Raw genomic sequence first — 25,493 nt, 5'->3', positions numbered from 1 at the left:
TCATTTAACACAATTACCAGGGTACATATTCATTTATCTCGAGAGTGAAAAGTTAGGTTCTCTTTTCCATACTACGTATGTGCAGACAATTAAGGGATCTAATAAAGAATGATTGCACCTGTATTAAGAAAATTAGCTACAAGAAATCCTTCTTTTAAATTGTATTAATAGTATCTTTTGCCCCAAAGCAGATTAGGATTCTATTCTTAACCAGGCTTGTCTTCTGGGATATTTCCATTTTAAGCACCTTCAGTTTACAGTTTCATTCAGGGAAATGCCTATTTAGCTGTCAACTGATAGACTTAAGAGTCTGCTTGGACTCATTACAAACTGCATGAGAGAAATGTGATATTTTTAAGGAACTTAAATGATTTTTTGAAAATGCATGGTTATGCCATTTCACAAGCTGCAGGTCAAGTCTTTCCTGTGCCCAACTAATATCGTAAGTAGTCCATCAAAATGCTCCTGTTACAGATAGAGATTTGAAAAATAAATGCAGTAGACTAGTCCTTATGAAAGTATTGCAGATTCACCTCATAGAACAAAAAAATGTAGTACTTTTCATCTCAGTTTCTGATCATAAAGGAGTGCTGGCTCAATTCTTCTTGCCAATTGGAATACTTTTGTTGTTATTCCATCTAAAGACAGCTACCTCAATGGGGATTTCTTCTTTATTGTCTACGTGGGGCTACCAACTAGCCTTGTGTTCTCTTTCAAACTAATTCAGGTCTGTTGTGTTGAATTAGTCAACCTCTTCTAGAATATTCTCAGAGAGCTGGCTGTTACCAGTCTCCTCCTTGGCAACATTAAAATAAAGATAGATCAGCAGTATAGATGGTTGCCACTCAATGGGAAGAATCTCTTACAAAGATGATTAAAATACTACATGAGATTTGGATTGAGATTTTCAGTATCACTTACCTGATGTGAAGAGCCTAGATATCTCTGAACCAGGAACCCGGACTTCATCCACTCGGTCCCGAGCAGAAAGACATGTTGGTTTGTAAATAAGACCATTTTCCAAACTAGACAACTGACTTGCTTTCATCTGCACATCTACAAGGTGAAATCAGGAAATGTTATGCAAAATGCTATCCACTTTTCCTCCCATCAGCCTACCTAAACTCCCTTTTCTGGAGTTTGATTCCCAGTGGTGCTGAGAAATCTTCAAAATGCCCCAAGGTGGCCACTATTGTAACATGAGCTAGAGCAGTGAGTGTGACCTAACAAATTCCAGTCCAGATTTTACTCAACATCTACTCACAATCATTTCTGACAAAAAACAAAATCGCAATCAGGAATAATGGCAGGATCGCGGAAGGATATAGAAGCAACAGGGTTATAGCAGTGGAGGACAGTAACTTTCCCAATATTGACTGGGATTGCCTCAGTATATGAAGCTTAAAGTTGAATCTGCAAAATATTTTTTGAGACAATATATAAACAATCTTGCCAGAGAAGAGGCTGTATTTAACATCATCTTGGGAAATAAAACTGGGCAGTGGCAGAAATGCCGGCTGGGGAACTCGGAAAAAGTTACCACAATTCTGCTTCTTTCAAGGTAGTTACAGAAAACCATAATATTTGTCCTCAAGTTAAGGTCCTAAATGGTAGGAAGGATCATTTTGTAAGAGCAAAGAGCAGATGCTTGTGGTCAAAACAACATCTGACAAGTGAGTCTCTTTTTAAAAGAGTGTCAGCAAATGTTCAGGAACATTATGTTCCAATAAAGAAGGGAGTAAAAGATAATCGAAGGCTTGGTCAACAAAATATAAGCATATGAATGGAATGGGCAACTACAATCAAGCGAGTCCCTTCAGGAACGTAGAGGGTAAAGGGAAGTATTTAATAAGGAAACAAGGAAAGTAAAAAAGAGGAGATGAAAAAGAACACTTGACGGCTCAGAGTTTGCACTCACTGGAGTTTAGAAGAAAGAAGGGAATCTCATTGGAACCTACAGAATTGAATATTGAAAGGGCTAAATAGACTGGACATGGAAAGCATGTTTCCTATAGTGGTGGGGTCCTGGACCAGAGGACACAGCCTCAGAATAGAAGGCTGTCCCTTTAAAACAGAGATGATGGGGAATTTCTTCAGCCAGAGGGTGGTGAATCTGTGAAACTCACTGCCACAGATGGCTGTGGAGGTCAAGTTACTGGGTATATTTAAAGTGGAGGTTGACAGATTCTTGATTAGTCAGGACAGCAAAGGTTACAGGGAGAAGGCAGGAGAATGAGCAGTATGGAGGACTATGGTCTGGGTGCAGGTCGACGGGACTGGCAGATTAATAGTTTTAAAAGGACTAGATAGACCGTAGTTTCTGTGCTGTGGTGTTCTGTGACTCGATGCAAAAAAATTTAATAGAGCCCCAGAAATCTTGTTGTTTCCAATAGCACAGTGGGGTAGATCATATCCGGTTCTGGCAATTTATCATTTTTACTCACTCCAGAACATGTAACACCTCCAGTTTAATACATAAATACTCCAGACTAACAATGTACCCTTCCCTGAATTCTGGGTGGGGATAGCCAGCCTGGCTTTGTGCAGGGGAAATCCTGTCTCACTAATTTTACTGAATTTTTGGAGAAGGTAGCAAAGGAGATTGATGAAGGCAGGGCAGTATAAGCTGTCTAAAAGGACTCTACAGTACATCAGTAAATGATTTGATATGGTTCCACATTATAGGCCAATCCAGAAGGTTAAGGCACTTGGCATCCAAGGAGAATTACCTAAGTCAATGCAAATTTATTTTGATGATAGGAGACATCAAAAGGGTAGTAATGGAAGGATTTTTTAATTGGAACTCTGTGACTATTAGTTAATCACAGGGATCAGTGCTGGGCCCTTTGCGGTCTGAGGTACATACTAATGATTTTAATGTGAATATAACATGTTTGATTAGATAGTTATGGATGACGTGAAAACTGCTGGGATTGTGGATAGTGCAGGCAGCTGTATAAGGCTACAGCAGGATATAGATCAGTTGGAAAGGTGGGAAAAGCATTGGCAGTTGCAATTTAATCCTGACAAATATACACTGATAAGTCAAACAGGGATCGAACATATAGAGTAAATGGTAAAGCATTAAGGAAAGTCGATGCGACCTTGGGGATCAACTCCCTGAAAGTGGCATCACAGGTGGATAAGGTGGTGAGGAAGATATATGGCATTCTTGCCTTCATAGACTCGACATTGAATACAAGAGTTGAGATATTATGTTGCAAATTTTACAAAATGTTGGTTAGTCCACACTTGGAGTCTAATCACCACACAAGTGGAAAGGTGTGATGGCGCTGGAGAGAGTACAGAGAAGGTTCACCAGTATGCTTCCTGGATTGGAGGACTACAGATATGGGAAGATATTGGCCAGGCTGGGCTCAGCGAAGGAGGCCCAGGGGTAACATGATAGTATATAAGCTTATAACAAGCACAGATTATAGATGGATTGTCAAAATGTATTACCGTGGTAAAGATAACAAAAACAAGAAAGCATAAGTTTAAAAAGAGAGGAAGGAGTATCCTGATATGTGAAACTCACTGTCAGAGGAATCAGATACAATTAACCATGTTTAACAGGCGTTCAGACAGACACTTCAATTAACAAGGCACAGAAGGATACGAGTGTAAAGCAAGCAAATGGGATTAGTGCAGATGCATCATGGGGCTTTCTGTGCTAGACTTCTCTTTGGCCCGAGCTCCTCCATTGCATTATATACGTAAAATAGTCCCAACATCTAGTTCTTCCTTCACAAAACCCAACCAGAAGCAGGCTCAGCAAGCTCAGTGATAGTCGCTCCTAGCACACCGCAGAACATTTGATAATTCAGCGCAAACCAGAACCTAGTAGCTTTCTTGTACATGACCTTGCTAGTCATTCTATAAAATGGCTGTGCCTTTATGAGGGCATTTTAAACAGTGGGAAAGGTCCTTCAATGTCCACTGTGTACTACTCATAATCATTGAAGTGATCAGTTTAGGTATGTCAACTTAAAAAATTAAGTACAAGTCCTATAGGAATGAGAATAATACCAATCTTCAATCTAACCCTTACTTTCCAAAGGAAGAGATGGATGTTGTTACAGAGAGTATTTTGAAGTTAGGTAACATAGCAAACTACTAACTTCAGCAACCAACTTTAGACCTGAACGTGCACTGCAAATTAACCTTAAAATACAGCTTTGGACAATAGGTTTGTCGAGTTGCAAAAAGCAGCTAATTGAAAAACCAGACAATGCTGATTAACATTCATTATGGGTGTCTGTAGTATGGGTGCGAAGAAGGAAGTGTGAAGCTCATATGTAATTGAAAAGAAGCATTGTAGACACATTGTAAATATAGAATTGTCCTTTAATCTTTTTGTCATGTAATATTGGGTGAAACAGGTCTCTTCCTCAAAAGGGTCACAATGTACTACCTGCTGCTCATTTTTGTTGGATGAGCTACTTTATGTTCACTAGGTTCAGTATCTCACTGGTGACTTTATTCACATTACAACATTTAGGGGCTCGTCCAGGATACCTTCTTGTGACCCACTAAGTGGACAGCGATCTCAGCAGTCTAAGCAGGTGAATATTTTTAAAATTTGCACACACTCAGACTTGTTCAGGTCGGCGGCTATAGGATCCAAGTTACCACGAGCATGGCGGAGAGCTGAACTAATAGATATAAAAGTAGCAACACACATAAAAGTTGCTGGTGAACGCAGCAGGCCAGGGAGCATATCTAGGAAGAGGTACAGTTGACGTTTCAGGCCGACGAAGGGTCTCGGCCTGAAACGTCAACTGTACCTCTTCCTAGATGCTGCCTGGCCTGCTGTGTCAACCAGCAACCTTTACGTGTGTTGCTTGAAATTCCAGCATCCGCAGATTTCCTCGTGTTTGAGATATAAAAGTCGTGTGATATGTGTGCGTGCATGTGTGTTTATGTAAAAAAAACTAAACACGTCTGTGTTCATTTGGTGAGACAGGGCCACCAATTGCAAAGGAAGGTGACTGATGGTTTTGGACACCAGATTGGGGGAGTGTTTACTCATTCCAGGAATCGTGTTTTGGCAGACGCATTTACGTGTGTTCTGTTTTAATAACAGGTCTGTAGCCTTGGTGTAACAGTTAGATGCAAAGGAATGCAACGGGCATTATGAGTTCAGAGGCACATAAGTAGCAGATTGCAGAGTACATATCCTGTGGTTTTAAGTATGTACTGTTTAACTTGTACCTGTCATGGTGCGATTAGTGTCCTGAGCTGCATATAGTTCAACACAAGAAGTATCATAGGAAAGGCAGATGATAGTGTCGAAGATGAGGTAGCTGGCTTACAGAGGCAATGTGTAGTGAGGAGAGGCTGTTGAAAGGGTAAAATTGCAGTCAACAGGATGAGTTGCAACTTTAAAGGATGAATACAGGACTAAAGGAGTTATAATTGAATGCCCTCAGTATACAAAGTAAGTTCGATGAATTTGTAGCACAGTTGCAGATTGTCTTGTATGATATTTTAAGCATCACTGAACCACGGCTGAAAGAAGATTATAGCAGGGAGCTTAATGTCCAAGGATACACATTGTATCAAAAGGACAGGCAGAAAGACAGAGGGGACAGCGTTGATCTGTAGGTAAAACATGAAATCAAATCATCAGAAAGTGGTGTCATAGAATATAGAACAGAAATCTAAAGCACATCTCAGGCCCTTCAGCCCACAATGTTGTGCTGACCATGTAACCTACTCTAGAAGCTGCCTACCCTACTGTTTGGCCTATATTTTTCTGAGCTCCAGGTACCTATCTAAGAGTCTCTTAAAAGACCCTATTGTATCCGCCTCCACCGCCGTCACCAGCAGTGCATTCCACGTACCCACCACTTTCTGTGTAAAAAACTTACCCCTGACATCCCATCTGTACCTACCTCCAAGCACCTTAAAACTGTAGTAACACACATCAAAATTGCTGGTGAACGCAGCAGGCCAGGCAGCACCTTAAAACTGTGCCCCCTCATGTTAGCCATTTCAGCCCTGGGAAAAGCCTCTGACTATCCACACGATCAATGCCTCTCATTATCTTGTATGCCTCTATCAGGTCACCTCTCAGCCTCTGTTGCTCCAAGGAATAAAGGCCAAGTTCACTCAACCTATTCTCATAAGGCATGCTCCCCAATCCAGACAGCATCCTTGTAGATCTCCTCTGCACCCTTTCTATAATATCCACATCATAGGATCAGGTGTTGAAGCACTGTGGATAGAGCTAAGGAACTGCACGGGTAAAACGACCCTGATGGGAGTTGTATAGAGACCCCCAAACAGTAGTAAGGATGTGGTTTACAAATTACAATGGTAACATAAAAATTGCATGCCAAAAGGGCAATGTTACACTGGTCATGGGGGATTTCAACATGCAGGTAGATCAGGAAAATCGGGTTGGTGCTCAATTCCAGGACAGGGAATTTCCAAAATGCCTATGGGATGGCTTTTTATAGTAACTCGTGATTGAGCTCACTAAGGGGATTAGCTATTCTGGATTGGGTGCTGTGCAATGAACCAGAGTTGATTAGAGAGCTTAAGGTAAAAGAACCCTTAGGGGCAAGTGATCATAATATGATCAAATTTGAGAAGGAGAAGCTTAAGTCAGATGAATCAGTATTACAGTGGGGTAAAGGGAATTACAGAGGCATGAGAGAGGAGTTGGCCAGAATTGATTGGAAAAGAACACTGGCAGGGATGACGGCACAGCAGCAATGGCTGGAATTTCTGGAAGCAATTCGGAAGGCACAGGATATCTACATCCCAAAGAGGAAGAAGTGTTCTGAAGGAAAGATGATACAACCATGGCTAACAAGAGAAGTCAAAGCCAAAGAAGGACATACAATCCAGCAAAAATTAGTGGGAAGTTAGAAGATTGGAAAGCTTTCAAATACCAACAGAAGGCAACTAAAAAAGTCATTAAGGTAAAGATGGAATACAAATGCAAGCTAGCCAATAATATTCAAGAGGATATCAAAAGTTTCTTCAGATATATAAAACGTAAAAGAGAAGTGAGGGTGGATATCGCACCACTGGAAACTATGCTGGAGAGGTAGTAGTGGGGGCAATGAAATGGTGGACAAACTGAATAAGTATTTTGCATTAGTCTTTACTGTGGAAGATACTGTCATGAAACTGAAGAATTCAAAGGAGGTTCACAAAAATGATTCCAGGATTGAATGTCTTGTCATATGAAGAATGTTTGATGGCTCTGGGTCTGTATTCACAGGAATTCCAAAGAATGAGGGGTGACATTATTGAAACCTATTGAATGCTGAAAGGCTTTGATAGAGCGGATGTAGAGAGGATGTTTCCTATGATGGAAGAGTCTAAGACAAGAAGACACAGCTTCAGAATAGAGGGGCGTCCTTTTAGAACGGAGATGAGGAGGAATTTCTTTAGTCAGAGAGTAGTGAACCTGTGAAATTCTTTACCACAGGCAGCTGTGGAGGCCAAGTCTTAAAGTGTATTTAAGGCAGAGGTTGATAGATTCTTGACTGGTCAGGGCATGAAGGGATATGGGAAGAAGGCAGGAGATTGGGGCTGTGAGGAAAATTGAATTAGCCATGATGAAATGGTGGAGCAGAGTTGATGGGGGCCAAATTGCCTAATTCTACTCCTATATCTTATTGTCTTACGGTCATTTATATTTTGCGTAGTGTGGACAATAGTGTGGAGATATTACATGGAGAGGTTTTACCCAGATATATCTGTCAGGATGGTACCTATTGAGGTCAAGCAACATCAGAACTCTGATGACCCCAAGCCAGCTCTTAACTTTGAATACGACCATTCATAAGCCCTTCACCCCCAGAGAGAAGAAGAGCATTTCGTCAACTAGGGTCACCTCTGAGAACATAGAATTCTGCCACAAGCTCAAGGTAATGATTGAAATCCACCAGACGCACCCTGAAGATATCCATGTGTTGATAAAAGTGAAGTGCCCAAGGAATATGTGGGACAGTATGGCCCAGGGAGTGTGGGATGGTACACGGGCAACTACCGGGAAGATCAGCGATGAAGAGAGATATCGCTTCTTTAAAGGGGGAAGTGAGGCAGCGACTGGGAGGAGCTGAGAGTAATTGGGAAAGGATAATGTCTGTCATTCAGAAAGCTGATTATGCAGAACACAGACATCGAGCATACGAGGAGTATTCCGGGTTGGATAATCCAGGGAGGGACGACCCAGTCTTCCTGAAATCACAAAAGGAAGGCCTGAGCTCAGCTCACCAGAAGGTTTTCGATTTGAGGATAGTGGTGGGATCAATAGTGTCATGAGCTGGCGAGATAGACCGGAGGACAGAGAAGTTGTAAGGTGGCTGTAGTGAATGTAGCTGCTGAGACGTCACAGAGGGCTTGCTTTGCTTCGTGTGCTAGCAGCTGGGGCATGGAGCAAGGAACTGCCGGAGTAGGCATGGGAGGGTAAAGGAGATGGTGTGCTACAGCTGTGGCTTCTCAGGCCACGGTTGGAGGCAGTGCCCTGAAAGATGAGGAAATTGGGAAAATCACTCACCAAAGAAGGCAGAATCTACAGCAGCACCCTCTCTCAGATTTTGGAGCTGGTGAGGTCAAACAGACATCCGGCAGCAGCCTCTATTGCTAGTGGTGGTCATCCACAGATGTACACAAGAAGTTTATTAGGGGGTCAACAACGTGAAACATTAGTGGGCACAGGATCGTCAGTATTGATAACTGATCTACCCTTGCCCACGACTGGATTGGCGATTTACATTACCAGTGCAGGAGGTGAAACAATGAGGGCAGAGAGAAGTCAGCCCTAGGTGCTTGAGATGGAGGGAGTGCAGCTTCCTGTAGATTTCTGGGTGTGCCCAAACAATGAAGGTACTATCCTGGAATAGACACACTGAGTAAGGCAGATGCAATCATAGACTCAGGAAACGGAGAATAACATGGACAAGACAAGGACAACGAACATGGGTGACTCGCAAAGCGGCTAACACGGCCCACAGAGAGAGACAGCAGCCCAAGCAGGGGGAGAGGCAGGGCGATGTCTGGGAATCACGTCAGGAGGTCCCAAGAGTGGATGCCAAGCACAATCAGGAGCTGTTAGAAGTAGTGCAGCTGCCTGAAGAGGTAGCAGTGAGTAAAGTGAAGGGAGGAAGGGAATGTCGACTCAGACCATGAGAGGCCTGCGTCGGGCATTTTCACGCCTTACAATGCGCAGATCGGAAGTCTGTGTGGGGCGCCACTCCTCGCACAGACACTAGAGCAATGTGTGGTTAAGTGCCTTGCTCAAGGGCACGAACACACTACCACAGCTGTGGCCTGAACTAGCGACCTTCAGGTCACTAGACGAACACCTTAACCACTTGGCCACGTGCCCAACATGAAAGCTCACCAACGTAAAGTGAAGGCCCACCAGAAAGGGGAGAGTAAGGAGCCGAAAGGGAACTAGTGGGCAGACATCAGTGTGAGGAGGGCAACAGAAGACCAAGAAGAAACTACAATAGTAAGATTACATAGAGATGTGGAAGCTACCGGAACCAGGGTAACACATTGAGCGATCAAGCAAAGTAGCAGTGACATAGTGCTGATCAGAGAGAGCCAGAGGGAGGGACGGTAGTCCTCCCAGAGCCAGGTGACCAAGACGTGGTAAGGGAGCTGGTTGAAAGGACAGGTTTCACTCCCAAGTGGATATAACCACAGGTAATGCTCCGGACAAACAGGGCCTGTGTTGGTGCACAGTCCCGGCAAGGCAGCCAGTGGAAACACTGGACTCAGCTTAAACCGTACCACCCACCTTCCTGTCACCCCTCTCAGACAGAGAAAGATACAGCGTGTACCCGGTAACAGTGCCATTGCAGAGAACCCAAGTAATGAGCACCAGCCGGCTGCATCAGACCTGACCACACTCAGTGGAAGCAGACCTACAGCCAGCGCAAAGGCAGAGGGCACAGAAAGAGCGCGACAGCAAGCCGTGAATAACATGTTAAAATATAATGGTAACAGCACTCTGTAATGAAGGCTGGTTGCTGAAGGCAGATGATTAGTTGTACAGTGTAGAATAGAAAAAATATTGGGGAAAATAGATGGGGAGGGATCCAAGTTCCAGCTGACACATCAGGTTCCACAACTTCAATAGCATGGCAGACTGAGCAAGAGAAGAAATCGCACACACACAGCACCTGAGGGCAGTCCCCCCAGCCTGAGTGGGGAGCAAATACAAATGAGCTGGGCCCTTTCAGTGGTTGGGCCAGCAAGCGACTGGACAGACCAGAAGGGGTGGCAACCGGGGAGAGGTTCTTGGAGACATTCCAACCCCTCCTGTACATCGGTGAGTGGGCTTGTGAGCCTGACACATTTATCTTGCTAGTGCCCCTGACCAGAGAGCCACTGAAGAGTTTGAGCTATCAGAGAATGAAGGGGTGAAGGTGAAGAATGTGATTAAACTGCAATCAGCCAGCAGGGAAGGGGGCAACAGGCATGCAAATGACAAAAGCTGCATTTTAAAGACTGTTGGTCAAATTTCAGAAACAACCTCTCTGCTTAGCATCTTGTAGGTAGCCATTAGGGATGATAGTGTATTTGTAGATGCACAGAGAGTAACAGGGAAGGGTTCCAAAGCAGAACATTTCTGTTGTCCTATTTGAGTAGATCCTCCTTAAGATTGACCGTTCCTGGTACAAATTTATTTATATTCAGGATGCCAAAGAAGAGGACTGTTAGAGAGTATTCTGGAGTTAGATTATATAGCAAAATATTAACTTCAGCAACCAATCTTCAGGCCTGAACGTGGACTATAGATTAAATTTAAAATGCAGCTCAGGACAATAGGTTCCTCGGGCTTAACTGAAAAATTAGACAAGTCTGATTAACATTCATTGTGGGTGAATGGAGTGTGGGTGTGAAGAAGGGGTTGTGAAAAATACCTTTACAAGGAAGCATTGTAGATACATTGTAAATATTGCATTGCCCTTTGATCACTAGCAGATAAAATGTTGTGTCATATTGGACCATACATGCCTCTTCCTTACAAAGCACTGAAGTGAATCACCTTGAGATAATTTTATTTAATATTATATCAATTTGTTAATGAAAAATTAAAATAATCAGAAGCAGTCAGGATTTTTTCAAACATAGCTCAACCAAGGTCCTGAAACCACCAACATTTCTCTTCAGAAATTACATAGGTAGCCAAAATGAACTCAATCTTCAACATCAGCAAAGCACAACACAATCCTTACCTATATTATCTGTTGACAGGACAATACTTGTTTTAATGGAAAGCAAAATACCAGAAAGTTTTTCAGTCAGCATATCAATACTTTGAATTATGACATATGGACCAGGGATCACCTGCAAGATCAAAAGTCACATCATAAGCATTTCCTTCAACACATCCACTTGTGAACAATGCTTCTAAAATTTATTGAAATTCATTGAAGTTCCAATACAGGGTGGATCGTCAAATTCCTTTCAACCACTAAATGTAAAAAAAAGTGAACTAACGCTTCCATTTTAAAATTATAAATGTTAAAAGATAACAGTTTCATGCAAAATTTGCAAAGAAACCTGGATTTGCGTGATTTACAGTTGTTTGGATAGCAGTACATTTGCCAAAAATAAACTACTATGAACTAAATCATCTTTGGCTACAGTATAGCCTGATTCAAGTCATTGTTTCTATTTGCCCATTATTCCTTCAGCAAAAAAAAATACTCAAGGAATGCATATTTTCCATTTCAGAGTTTTATCTAAGGGAGGGAGACAAAATACGGGAAATATTTGGCCAGTTAGCCTGACTTCAGTGGTTGGCAAGATGTTAAGTGTCCATTATTAAGTATGAGGTTTTGAGCTATTTCGAAGAAATGATCAAATTAGCCAGAGTCACCATGGTTTCCATAGGGGGAAGAACTTGCCTGAAAAACCTGCTGGAAATTTTTTTCTTATTATTTATTTACCATGTACATATTTCATTGCACTGCTGCTGTAAAGTTAACAAATTTTACAACATATGCAGTGATATTAATGCTGATTCTGAAACTATAAGCAAGATGGACAAAGGAGAGTCAGAGGATGTTGTTTACTTGGATTTTCAGAAGGATTTTGCCAAGGTACCGCACATGAGGCTAAACAAAATAAGAGCCCAATAGTATTACAGGAAAGATACGAGTATGGATAGAAGATTGGCTGACTAGCAAAAGGCAGAAAGTGTGACTAAAAGGGGCCTTTTCTGGTTATCTGCCAGTGACTAGTGGCCAATGTTGGGTCCACTACTTTTCACATTTTACATTAATTATCTGAATAACAGCATTGATGCCTTGGTGGCCAAATTTGCAGATGATACAAATTAGGTGGAGGGTCCGATCCTGTTGAGGAAAACCGGGAGTCTGTAGAAAGACTTGGACAGGTTAGGAGAATGGGCAAAAAAGTGCAGCTGAAATATAGTGTAGGGATGTATATATATAGATAGATAGGTAGATAGATATACTTTATTAATCCTGAGGGAAATTTGGTTTCGTTACAGCCACACCAACCAAGAATAGAGCGTAAATATAGCAATATAAAAACCACAAACAATCAAACAACAAAATGCAAACTATGCCAGATGGAAAATAAGTCCAGGACCAGTCTATTGGCTCAGGGTGTCTGACCCTCCATGGGAGGAGCTGCACGTTCGATGGCCACAGGCAGGAACGACCTCCTGTGCTGCCAAGTGTTGTATCACGGTGGAATGTGGCCGAAGTCCAACAGTAAAAAGCTCAATATCCAGTCTGCAAACACGTTCCTCGATCGTAATATGCCCCGGATTGCACCATCCGTTGTTAGCCAGAACAGTAAGCACCCAATTCCTTTATGCATACCGCTCACTTCCGGTCAGCCGGAAGTGCGCTGAGTATGAACACACACTTCGGTGGGAGGAATAAAGGCAAAGACTATTTTCAAAACAGAGAGAAAATTCAAAAATCAGGGGTGCAAAGGGACTTGGGTGCCCTTGTGCAGGATTCCCTAAAGATTAACTTGCAGGCTGAGTCAGTAGTAAGGAAGTCAAATGCAATGTTAGCATTCAGTTTGAGAGGACGAGAATATAAAAACAAGAATGCAATGTTGTGACTTTATAAGGCATTAGTCGTACCATATTTGGACTGTTGTGAGCAGTTTTGGGCCCTACATGCAAGGGAGGATGTGCTGGCATTTGAGAGAGCCCAGAAGAGTTGTAGGAGAATGAGCCAGGGAATTGGAACAATTAATGTATGAGAAGTGTTTGATGGCTCTGGGTCTATTTCACTGCAGTTTAGAACGATGGTTAGATGGTGGAGGTGGGAACGTGGATGAAACGACTTTGAAACTGAAAAGTGAAAGGCCCACAGAGAGTGAGGGTAGAGAACATGTTTCAAATAATGGGAGAGCCGAGGACCAAAGGGCACAGCCTCAGCCATCCTTTTAGAACAGAGATAATGAGGAGGAATTTCTTTAACCTGGGGGTGGTGAATCAGTGGAATTCATTGCTACAGACAGCTTGGAGGCCAAGTCATTGGGTATATTTAAAGCAGAGGTTTATAGGCTCTTGATTAGCGAGGGTGTCAAAAGTTAGAGAGAAAGCAGGAGAACAGATTATGAGAGATAGAATAAATAGGCCTTGATCAAATGGCGAAGCAAACTGGATAGGCCACATGGCCTAATTCTGCTCCTCCACTCGTCATTTCGTTTTATGGTCTTAAGTATATTTTTGATTCATATCTATGTTTTATTGGTGGATTTCACTAGACACATCATTATTATGATAATTAAATATTTTATTAAGTTTTGCAGCATAATAAAATTAAACATTCTCACCTCAGATATTATGAGCCATTCCATGGAACATTTGGGATCAATGACTTTGCTTGCCAATTTAACGTAGTTAGCAGCCAAGCTCAAAACTGCTTTTGAATTATTTGCTTCTGTCTCAAAATCCAGTTCGGCAACATTTCCAAGAAACCTTATAAGTGCTAGCAAGTCAACAGACGTCAGCCTAGCATGGCTTTCATCAGCCGCTTGCAGTAGCTCATTGGTGACGTAATCTGCACTCATCACATCTTGTGGATAATCACTTCTGTTCAGCAAAAGATAATCTGAAATCTGGAGCAACACAGAACTAACTGTAAAGAGATGCCACCACCATATGTATTTAATATTTTATATTTCAAATATTCCAAAATACCTATAAGCAGCTGAAATGGCACAGACTGTGCTGGAATTTACCTGACCGTTCAAGGGAAAATGACTGTGTGAATGCTGATGGCCACCCCAGGGTTCCTATTCCTGATGGACGCTTCAGGGATCTCATGGGTCACATGTTCAAGCCATCAGTTCCACTACATCAGGGAAGCCTGCCTTCTAGAAAAATCTGCTGCTCCCTACTCAAAGAAATTAATTACTCTCTCCTCAGCAACAGACCTTGAAACTTGTCATGTATGCTACACATTTATCTGTTTCCTTTCTTCGAGGTATGAAGGGCAGTTACATTATTAGGGAGAGCGATGCGCACACTGTTGTGGGGGTGGAGAGCAAGTGGGGACCTCAGCCCACAGCAAGTATCTCATTTGAGTGGCAACCCCTTTTGAAAATCTGCCTCTGCAGATTAAGTGGCCCTCTCCTCCAGCTCCTGGTCACAATGAGACCCAGCAGGAGCACTACAAATGCATGAATATTATTTAATAAGAGTTACAACTTTCAGCCCAGTTGAGCACGAAGAGCTTTTCTCCAATTCAAGTCCTCCACAGTGATTCCACGAAATGGAGCAGACCAGGCTTCTTACTACTAGTTAGCTCTTAAAATTGTCTGTTTGGTCCACACGATGTAAGATGCATTAGAGTACATTAGAAATTAAGAATGCTGGGGGGGGGGGGCAGAGGTTAAAGGTCATCCTCACACATATGTACTGCAATACTATAAGCAGTCAAACACGCTTTAATAATTCAACCATAATTCATGGTCAAAATTACACACAAATAGGATCCTATTCAACTACTTACTGAAACTTCAGTAGACTTTTCCTTTATATGGAGGAAAAATGCAGATGGAAGTAAGGAAGTAAAGACTTGCATTTGTTCATAAGCTTCTGAAAAAGAAAAAAAACTGGAGTATCTTACAAGTCACTGGATTTGTATTGCTTTTAGAATTTAAATCAATCATTGACCTAATGTATGCTAAAGCTTCCCTGATCAATTCTGGACTCTTCATCAGAGGTGACATTGTCCCTCAATGCTGCTCCCCAACATTACTTCAGAACAATAGCAAGTGCACAAAGTTATCTCACAACAATGCCATTGGCAACAAGTAGGGAACTGAAACAATGACATCCTTCTCTGAACTTCTAGAGGTTTTGGTATAGTCATTTAATAGCAAACTTAAATAGAACACACAATATACTAAAAATAAATCTCAGACCCGCTTTAGTTTCCCAATTAATAAACAATTTCTGACTTTGGAACATGTCATTTTCTCTGGTTTCCCTCCTCCTTCCCTTTCTTCCATGGTCCACCATCCTCTACTATAAGAGTCCCTCTTTTCTTCAGCCCTTTACCTCACCTGTCTATCACTTCTCAGATTCTTAATTCATCCCCCTTCCTTCCCCCACCCACCCCTTTCCCCTCACCAGGTCTCACCAATCACCTGCCAGCTTGTATTTCTTCCCCATCTTCCAATCCTAACCTGTCCCTTTCCTTTCCAATCCTGATGAAGGTGCTCACCCAAAACATCGACTGTTCATTCAATTCCATAGATGCTGCCTGACTTGCTCGGTAGCCTCAGCATTTTGTATATGTTTCTCAAGATTTCCAACATCTGCAGAATCTCTCGTGTTTATGTATTGTCCTTTATGTTCCTATATCCTTATTTATAATGGACACTTCCTGTAACAATCCACACTTCTCTTCTGTAGTTCAGTAGTAAATTGATTCTGATGAGTTTTTTTATATATCCCAAAAGGGTTTCCTTCCCCATTTCCCAAACTTGCATAATCTCCTGTCTTCTGCCCTCTAACAACCCTCATGTAATTTCTCAATCAATTGTTGAATATAAATAATATACATTCTTGGACACATGCACTCATAGTCTAACACAGGGTGTAGATTGATATCTTATGAGACATAAGCACCTCAAAAAGCATACATTTGATTTATACAGAAGTTCCTCACATACCAGTTATAAAACATTTGATACAAGCCACGTGAGACAACGTTTAATGCAATATGCATAACCTACTACAGATCCAAATCTAAATACTTTGCAAAGGGAGCAGTTGCAGCAAATACTTCAGAAGAATATTTCAAGCACTGTTGTATAAAACTTCAAATCAATCTGGCATTAGTGCAAAACAACAAAAGCAGCACATTTCACAATTCTCTCCGTCTCATAAAGTAGAAAATGTTCTAAACAACTTCAATATCACAGAAGCAGCCTCTGAAACTTCAGAAAGGTCAGACTATATATTACAATGCTGGATCTACTGATACAGCCATCGAGCTGAGAAATAAATTATTCCAATAAAGAAATAATATGATAAATGATAATTCCGCTTTCTAAGTTACATTTTTCTCCATCCCTTCCTGATATCCCTTTCAATTCAGGTAAGTGTGAGGTACTGCATTTTGGGAAGTCAAACCAGGAATGGTAGATCCCTGGGGAGAGCTGTGGGCCTAGGAATACAATACATGGCTCACTGAAAGTGGTGGCACAGGTAGACAGGATGGTGAAGGTGGCATTTGGTACACTGGCCTTTATCATTCAGAGCCCTGAGTTTTACGAATTGCGACATGACACTGCAGATGTACAAGATGTCGGTGATGCTGCATTTTGAGTATCACGTCCAGGTTTGGCCACCATGCTACAGGAAAGATTTCATTAAGCTGGAAAGAGTGCAAAGAGGATTTATGAAACTTTTACCAGGACTCGGCAGCTGAGTTATAAGGAGGGGGTGGGCAAACAAGAACTTTACTCCTTGGCATTTAGGAGAGTAAGGGTGACCTTATAGATATGCATAAAATCATGAGGGGCACAGATAGGGTGAATGCACATAGTCTTTTTCCATGGAAAAGAAACCAAAAGCTAGAGGGTATGAGTTTCATGTGAGAGGGGAAAGATTTAAAAGAAACCTGAGGGGTAACTTCTTCACTTAGAAGGTGATGTATCTATGGAACAAGCTGGTCATTGAGGCAGGTACAATAACAACATTTAAAAGACTTTTTTTATAAGTGCATGGATAAGAAGGGTTTAGAGGGATAAGGGGAGAACATAGAAAAATTGAACTAGCCTAGGTGGGCACCTTTTTATCAGCATGGGCAGTTGAGACAAAGGGTCTGATTTTGTGCTCCATTAGTCCATGACTTTGGTACCAGAAGCTTTCTGGTAGCCTATCCAAATATTCATTCTGCACCAACCTGGATAACGAAGATCAGCACATTATTTGGCCTAGAATTGCAGCCTAGTACAACCCTGTTTTTATAGAGTTCATTTTCACATCTGTGCAGTAGGACATAATGAACAGCAGTCAGCAGAAAGAACCTCAATAAATTTCGTTTCCTGGTGCAGGCCAATTTCAACAAAGGTCAATTGGTTACAAGCTTTTACCGAGACATTTCTCTCAAGCACACTGCAAACCCTCACTGCAACGCAAGCTATTCTTCCCAACAGTTGCCTTCCCTTCCAGGGTCATCAGTCGTTCTACCCGTCCCTGTACTCGAGTCCCCAGTGTCTCTATCGAGTCACGTAGCAGCAGGGACATTATCTGGATGCAAGTCAGGCTCAGGTTAGATATGAAAAGAAAGAAGGGAAAATTCAAGATAGCATTAAGATGAATTCACTGCATCAGGAACCAAAAAAGAACAGTACCACACAGAGCCAGAGAGGAAAAGAACAGTGGCTGATGCCAGTAACTACTGTGAGCTCTATTGCCTTTTTACAGGATTAAAAATGAAACTGTTGTATTTTTCCCACATCTGGGGAAAAGTGTTTGAAAATCTGCTGATTTATCTACTGTCTGGAATATTAGCATTTATTTCTACCAACATGCAATATTGAAACCACAAAAACTGAAACAAATTATCTTAATATATTTTTCAGATAAAATTATTTCAATAATAATAAATGGATTGTTACTTGAAAGTGGCATAATTTAAAACAAGTAATTTATTAAATGTACCTTTGCTGTATCTACAAAGTGCTTGTTTCTGTTTAGAGCATTCTTCAGAAGTCCACGCTCCACTCAATGAGTTCAAGGCTATGCATTCACCTTTGTTAACTGGATGGACAACATCCGCTGAGACATTGTGAAAAGAGGACACCATTCCATCCACCCACACAACATCAAATGGTTCCGTTGTTTGGAATCCATCACCTTCCATGGAATAAAAAATAAAGTAATTGTCATGAGCCACAACCTAAAGCAATGTATTCAACATTGTCACGAATTCCAAAGTCACAGAATTATGCAGCCAAGAATGCTGTTCAGACCATTGTGACTGGCTCCGATGTTCCTTGTCCTGGTGAAACGTTCCTGCTTTATTCTACCATTGGTTCCAGTGTTCCATGCGATGGAGCCTCTACTTCACACTAGGCACTGTCAGCAGAGAAGGTATTCTCCACTTCCCATTCACCTCACTAATCCTGGTTCTCCCATCAGCAAGTCCTTTACCCACTTCTTTCCCCTGCTATTGGTTACAAACTGGACCACAGTAACTGGCATTTCCTTCTTCCTTTTCATCCACTTTGAGATGGCCTTTTGAATGGAGTAAGCAACATACCTTCCTTGACTCACAATCAAAACTTAACGAACACTCTCCTACAAGATCCTCCTTGTTATCAAGTACTTATAACTCCAACAAATCCATGGCTTATTTTTCCTTCTTTTAGCTGCCTTCTACTTCACAATGCTTTGGCTAGCCTTCTGGCCAGCTCATAGCAGTCCGTTTCTCTGTCTTCACAAGTTCTGAAGACACTGCACCTGCTGAACAAAGTGATTCCTCTTCTAGGGTGATCAAGAACTAGGACTGATTGAACACAGAGAGAAGGCAGAATTTACTCTGTCAGAGGGTTATGAATTTTTAGATCTCTTGATCCTGGAGCTATAGAGTTAACTCATTGAAGATATTTTTTGAAATACAGAGGTTGTTGATGTTGAGGGAAGTTAAAGATTATGGAGAACTGACAGAAAAGTGATATTGAAGTCAATATCATATCAGATACTGAAAACCCACACCTCATGGTTCAATAACAGTTGCTTCCCCACTGCTATCAGGTTCTGGAACGGACCTGAACACACCTAATTCTACCTCAGACTACAATTTCCTCTATTTGTACTAATCTCATATGTTTATTTTCAATTATTTTATCACATAAATTGAATTGCCACCTGCAAGAACGAAGGCAATTGGTCAACGGCACTGTCTTCTGATTTTTTTTAAAGTAATATTTGTGTGTAGCAACAACCAGAGCCTACAACCTGTACCAGATGGCCTCATTGATACTTCCTAGGATACACGGTACCTCACTCTCTGCTTTATTTTCAACATTAAACTTGTTGCAAAAGAAGAACACAATTGCTGCTACAGTGGCTGGCAAAGAAGCCATTAGTCATTCCACTATTACTCTTTGCAGAGGCCTGCACAAAATAGAAGACAGATGTCAAACCTAATTACTCCTGTATGGTAGAGCACCCCACTCCCAGCAGAAAACTGGAAATTTTGTAATTATGTTATAAAAGGCGATAATATGTCCAGGGCTTTCGAGGATAAAGAATAGTGCAAAATCATAAATTAGTTACCACATTAAGGCATATTAAACATTATGATGATGAGCTAAATCAGAGAACACTTCTTCATTTACATCTAACATTGTGCAGAAAGTCTAGTTGACGATGAGGGAATTGGGGAGTGTGCATACAAATAAAAAATCCATGGAAATGAGATTGCACAGAACACAAATTAAAGTACTGCATCAAAATGAGTATTACTCGTCAGTTGTAGTGATAAGTCTTGCATTCTATGTAAGTTGTACTACAGTATTTTAGTAATTATTTGGCTTTAAAAGAGACACTCCTGCAAAGATGAAAAGCTACATGTATTACTTCTATGTAGATCAGACCATAATTAGCAAGCAAATTGTCTATTTTTAAAGATTGCAGAGTAACAGTGGATACATCTTAACATAAGATTGGCTAATGTAAAATAATTTTGCTTAGTCATCTATCATGAAAATTGCCATGTACATTTCACAAAGAAATAATCATTTTTTGAATATGTTTCAGTTTGAAATCTCCAAGATGTGCAATCTGTAAGCATTTTTATAAAGATTTTTTTAAAATAAATGAAATTAATTTTGTTCTTTTTTCAATGAACTGCATTCCTTTCCATCAAAATCAATGATTATTACAAATATCTATTTTCATTTTATCTGTATGGCATTGCAATTGTTTTCTTTCTGACTTTCTTCCTGTCTACCACCAGAGAGCAGCATTCCCTAGAGTTATACCTCAAGACGCCGCAGTCAATTATCAGAGGAATTTAATGATGGATTGCACAACAATTTTGCTAAGATGGCGTTAAATTCTGGAAACCTCATTCTGACCTGAATACAGAAAATTAAATTCTTCGATTTGCCTTTGTTCCCTCCCCTGAACTCATGGCTAACATTCAGTGAATGCATATGTATCCTAACTTAATTTCATAGGTTCCTGACAACTTCTACAATAGAAAACTTTGGATAGCACTGTAGCTATTTTACATTCTCATTAAATTAGTATACACTGATGAAATAATAAAGAGAAGGATACACCTACTAATTGGCCAAGCAAGTTTACCCATAAAGCAACAAATGTTTATTGGAATAAAAGCAACACACACAAAGTGCTGGTGAACGCAGCAGGCCAGACAGCATCTATAGGAAGAAGTACAGTCGACGTTTCAGGTCGAGACCCTTCGTCAGGACTAACGGAAAAAAGAGGTAGTAAGAGATTTGAAAGGGGGAGGGGGAGGGGGAGGCCCGAAATGATAGGAGAAGACAGGAGGGGGAGGGATGAAGCTAAGAGCTGGGAAGTTGATTGGCAAAAGGGATACAAGGCTGGAGAAGGGGGAGTACTGTAGGACGGAAGGCCTTGGAAGAAAGAAAGGGGGAGGGGAGCACCAGAGGAAGATGAAGAACAGGTAAGGAGTTATTGTGAGAGGGAAAGAGAGAAAAAAAAATTAGGGATGGGGTAAGAAGGGGTGGAGGGACATTAATGGAAGTTAGAGAAATCAACGTTCATGCCACCAGGTTGGAGGCTACCCAGACAGAATATAAGGTGTTGTTCCTCCAACCTGAGTGTGGCTTCATCTTTACAGTAGAGGAGGCTGTGGATAGACATGTCAGAATGGGAATAGGATGTGGAATTAAAATGTGTGGCTACTGGGAGATCCTGCTTTCTCTGGCGGACAGAGTGTAGGTGTTCAGCAAAACGGTCTCCCAGTCTGCGTCGGGTCTCACCAATATATAGAGGGCCACACTGGGAGCACTGGACACAGTAAATAACACCAGCAGACTCACAGGTAAAGTGTCACCACACCTAGAAGGACTGTCTGGGGCCCTGAATGGTGGTGAGGGAGGAAGTGTAAGGGCAGGTGTAGCACTTGTTCCGCTTACAAGGATAAGTGCCAGGAGGGAGATCGGTGGGAAAGGATGGGGGGGACGAATGGACAAAGGAGTCACGTAGGGAGCGATCCCTGCAGAAAGCGGGGGGCGGGGGAAGAAAGACGTGCTTGGTGGTGGGATCCCGTTGGAGATGGCAGAAGTTATGGAGAATTATATGTTGGACACGGAGGCTGGTGAGGTGGTAGGTGAGGACCAGGGGAACCCTATTCCTAGTGGGGTGGCGGGAGGATGGGGCGAGAGTAGATGTGCATGAAATGGGAGAGGTGTGTTTAAGGGCAGAGTTGATGGTGGATGAAGGGAAGCCCCTTTCTTTTAAAAAGGAAGACATCTCCCTCATCCTGGAATGAAAAGCCTCATCCTGAGAGCAGATGCAGCAGAGATGGAGGAATTGAGAGAAGGGGATGGCATTTTTACAAGTAACAGGGTGGGAAGAGGAATAGTCCAGGTAGCTGTGAGAGTCTGTGGGCTTATAGTAGACATCAGTAGATAAGCTGTCTCCAGAGATAGATTCAGAGAGATCAAGGAAGAGGAGGGAGGTGTCGGAAATGGACCACGTAAACTTGAGGACAGGGTGGAAGTTGGAGGCAAATTTGATGAAGTCGATGAGCTCAACATGTGTGCAGGAAGCAGCACCAATGCAGGCGTCGATGTAGCGAAGGAAAAGTAGGGGATGGATAGCAGTATAGGCTTGGAACATGGACTCTTTCACAAAGCCAACAAAAAGGCAGGCATAGCTGAGACCCATACAGGTGCCCATGGTTACACTAGTTTGGAGGAAGTGGGAGGAGCCAAAGGAGAAATTATTAAGAGTAAGGACTAATTCCACTAGACGGAGCAGCGTGGTGGTAGAGGGGAACTGGTTGGGTCTGGAATCCAAAAAGAGGCAGGGAGCTTTGAGACCTTCCTGGTGGGGGATGGAGGTATATAGGGACTGGACATCCATGGTGAAAATAAAGCGGTGGGGGCCAGGGAACTTAAAATCATCCAAAAGTTTTAGAGCATGAGAAGTGTCACGAACATAGGTGGGAAGGGATTGAACAAGGAGGGATAAAACCGTGTCGAGGTATGCAGAAACGAGTTCGGTGGGGCAGAAGCAAGGTGAAATAATGGGTCTACCTGGACAGGCAGGTTTGTGGATCTTGAGTAGGAGGTAGAAACAGGAAGTGCGGGGTGTGGGAACTATAAGGTTGGTAGCAGTGGATGGGAGATCCCCTGACCCAGATAAAGTCGGTAATGGTGTGGGAGACAATGCCCTGGTGCTCCTTAGTGGGGTCACGATCGAGCGGTAAATAAGAGGAGGTATCAGCAAGTTGTCACTGTGCCTCGGCAAGGTAGAGGTCAGTACGCCAGACTACAACAGCACCCCCCCTATCGGCGGGTTTTATAGTAAGGTTAGGATTAGTGCGGAGGGAGTGGAGAGCAGAGCGTTCGGAAGGAGTGAGGTTGGAATGGGAACAAGGTGCGGTGAAGTCGAGACGGTTGATGTCCCGTCGGCAGTTAGCAATAAAGAGATCCAGAGCAGGCAGAAGACCAGAGTGGGATGTCCATGAAGAGGAGGAGGGTTGAAGACGGGAGAAGGGGTCATCGATGGGGGTGGGAGAGTCCTTGCCGAAGAAGTAAGCTCGGAGACGGAGACAGTATAAGAAGAGTTCAGTGACATGGCACACGTGGAACTCGCTGAGGTGTGGGCGCAAGGGACAAAGGTGAGAGTCTGCTGGTGTGATATACTGTGTCCGGTGCTCCCGGTGTGGCCTTCTATATGTTGGTGAGACCCGACATAGATTGGATGACCGTTTCGCTGAACACCTATGCTCTGTCCGCCAGAGAAAGCAGTATCTCCCAGTGGCCACACAATTTAATTTCACGTCCCATTCCCATTCCGCTATGTCAATCAATGGCCTCCTCTATTGTCGAGATGAAGCCACACTCAGGTTGGAGGAACAACACCTTATGTTCCGTCTGGGTAGCCTCCAACCTGATGGCATGAACGTTGATTTCTCTAACTTCCATTAATGCCCCTCCTCCCCTTCTTACCCCATCCCTAATTTTTTTCCTCTCTTTCCCTCTCACAATAACTCCTTACCTGTTCTCCATCTTCCTCTGGTGCTCCCCTCCCCCTTTCTTTCTTCCAAGGCCTTCCGTCCTATGATACTCCCCCTTCTCCAGCCTTGTATCCCTTTTGCCAATCAACTTCCCAGCTCTTAGCTTCATCCCTCCCCCTCCTGTCTTCTCCTATCATTTTCGGGCCTCCTCCTCCCACTCCCCCTTTCAAATCTCTTACTATCTCTTTTTTCCGTTAGTCCTGACGAAGGGTCTTGACCTGAAACGTCGACTGTACTTCTTCCTATGGATGCTGCCTGGCCTGCTGCGTTCCACCAGCATTTTGGTTGTGTTGCTTGAATTTCCAGCATCTGCAGATTTCCTCCTGTTTGCTTTATTGAAATAACCTGCTTTACAACTAAATCGAGAACTACAGAACCCCAAACTTATGTCTGATTACTTTGAAGTGTATTATGACAACACTTCATCAACCACCATTGCAAAGGTTAAGTTTTAAAAAGAGCATTCCCATTCCCAAAAAAAAAATGGAAGAGTTATTCTTCACTCATTACCTTTACACTGGGAAAATCCCTTGTGCACATGCACTGTTGACTCAATCTCAAAGGCAGAGAGGTTCCATTGAAAATATAATCCCAGTGGAACAACCACACAATCTCCTGCTAAAGCCTGAATCTCACTGGCATTCAAAAGACGATCCCAGATGTGGAGTTGTGTAATATTCCCAATAAAAGATTCATCCTTCTTAAACGATCCGCCAAATGTGTCTTGCTCTTGTCCGATGATGAAAACTCCACCGGCTCCAATATCTTCAGAAATATAAAGATGATCTCCAGATGCAGTGACGGATCCGTCTGCTGCAATAGCCCAGCTACCACCATGGCTGGTCCAGCTCAAACACACATGATGCCATCTACCATCATTCTTCACAGCTTGAGAGTAAGGAGTGTGGACACCGTGGACCAGCAGAGCAAGTTGGATTTGTTGATCATGGACAATGTTAGCACGCAGCTGAAACTCATTGATAAATGATGGTATTGAATAGGAAAATACAGTGGAAACTCCCACATAACTTGAATCAAATTGCACTTGAGCACAAATGGTCACTGAATGCATTTGAGGAAACTGCCTGAGAAGTTTGGCATATTTGGTGTCAGTTTTGGTAGAAAATGTCAGAATGTGTGATCCAAAGGTACCTGAACAAAAGAAGATGAAGCAATGAGTGCACTGTGGTATCTTTCTCATTACAGCAGTCTTGCTTAATCAAACAATTTTCTATTTTTGTAAGTTTACATTTGAAATGTTTTTTCAGCTTTTTTTAGATGCTCACAGTCTACATTAATAAACTTATAATTAAAAAAATCCAATACATTTTATCACAAATTAAATTTACTCAAAATTATCACTATTCCTATTTGAACAAAGACAGGCACTTGTCCGAAAAGGAAGTTCTTTATGAAATACTTAAATTTCAGCTATTACATCACAAAGCAAACATTTCTCTGATTAAGGAAAAATACTTTGAATGACTAATGATGAATAATTACAACATTAGGACAGTCTCCAATTCTAAAAGCAATGACCTAGGATTAATATTTCTCACTTTAAAAAATTAAATGTTTTGGTTTAATGTCAGCTATAACCTAATTTTGTCACAGGAATATGCATAATTTAAATAAATTACTCACTGAGAAGAAATCAGAATAAATATTATCAAGTTCATATAAACGAAATTCTGACAAATTACATATATATGTTTTGATAGAAATTCTATCATTTTTGCTTAGAACCTTTGATTA

General features: G+C 42.0%; 1 protein-coding gene across 1 annotated transcript in view; it reads right to left on the bottom strand.

Annotated features, from left to right (window-relative positions):
* The window catches only part of LOC140206236 (adhesion G protein-coupled receptor D2), a 53,645-nt gene that overhangs the window by 22,988 nt on the left and 5,164 nt on the right, over positions 1-25,493 (bottom strand). The window contains exons 5-8 of the mRNA XM_072274554.1: positions 24,249-24,890; positions 13,807-14,084; positions 11,214-11,325; positions 922-1,056 (exon numbers count right to left, since the gene is read on the bottom strand). Of these exons, the coding sequence (XP_072130655.1) occupies positions 922-1,056; positions 11,214-11,325; positions 13,807-14,084; positions 24,249-24,890 (1,167 nt within the window). The remainder of the gene's footprint in view (positions 1-921; positions 1,057-11,213; positions 11,326-13,806; positions 14,085-24,248; positions 24,891-25,493) is intronic.

This window comes from Mobula birostris, chromosome 12 (genome assembly GCF_030028105.1).
Source record: "Mobula birostris isolate sMobBir1 chromosome 12, sMobBir1.hap1, whole genome shotgun sequence".
NCBI classification, from domain to species: Eukaryota; Metazoa; Chordata; class Chondrichthyes; order Myliobatiformes; family Myliobatidae; genus Mobula; species Mobula birostris.
Note: the sequence above shows the minus strand (reverse complement) of the source record. Positions and strands in the feature narration are given on the sequence as shown.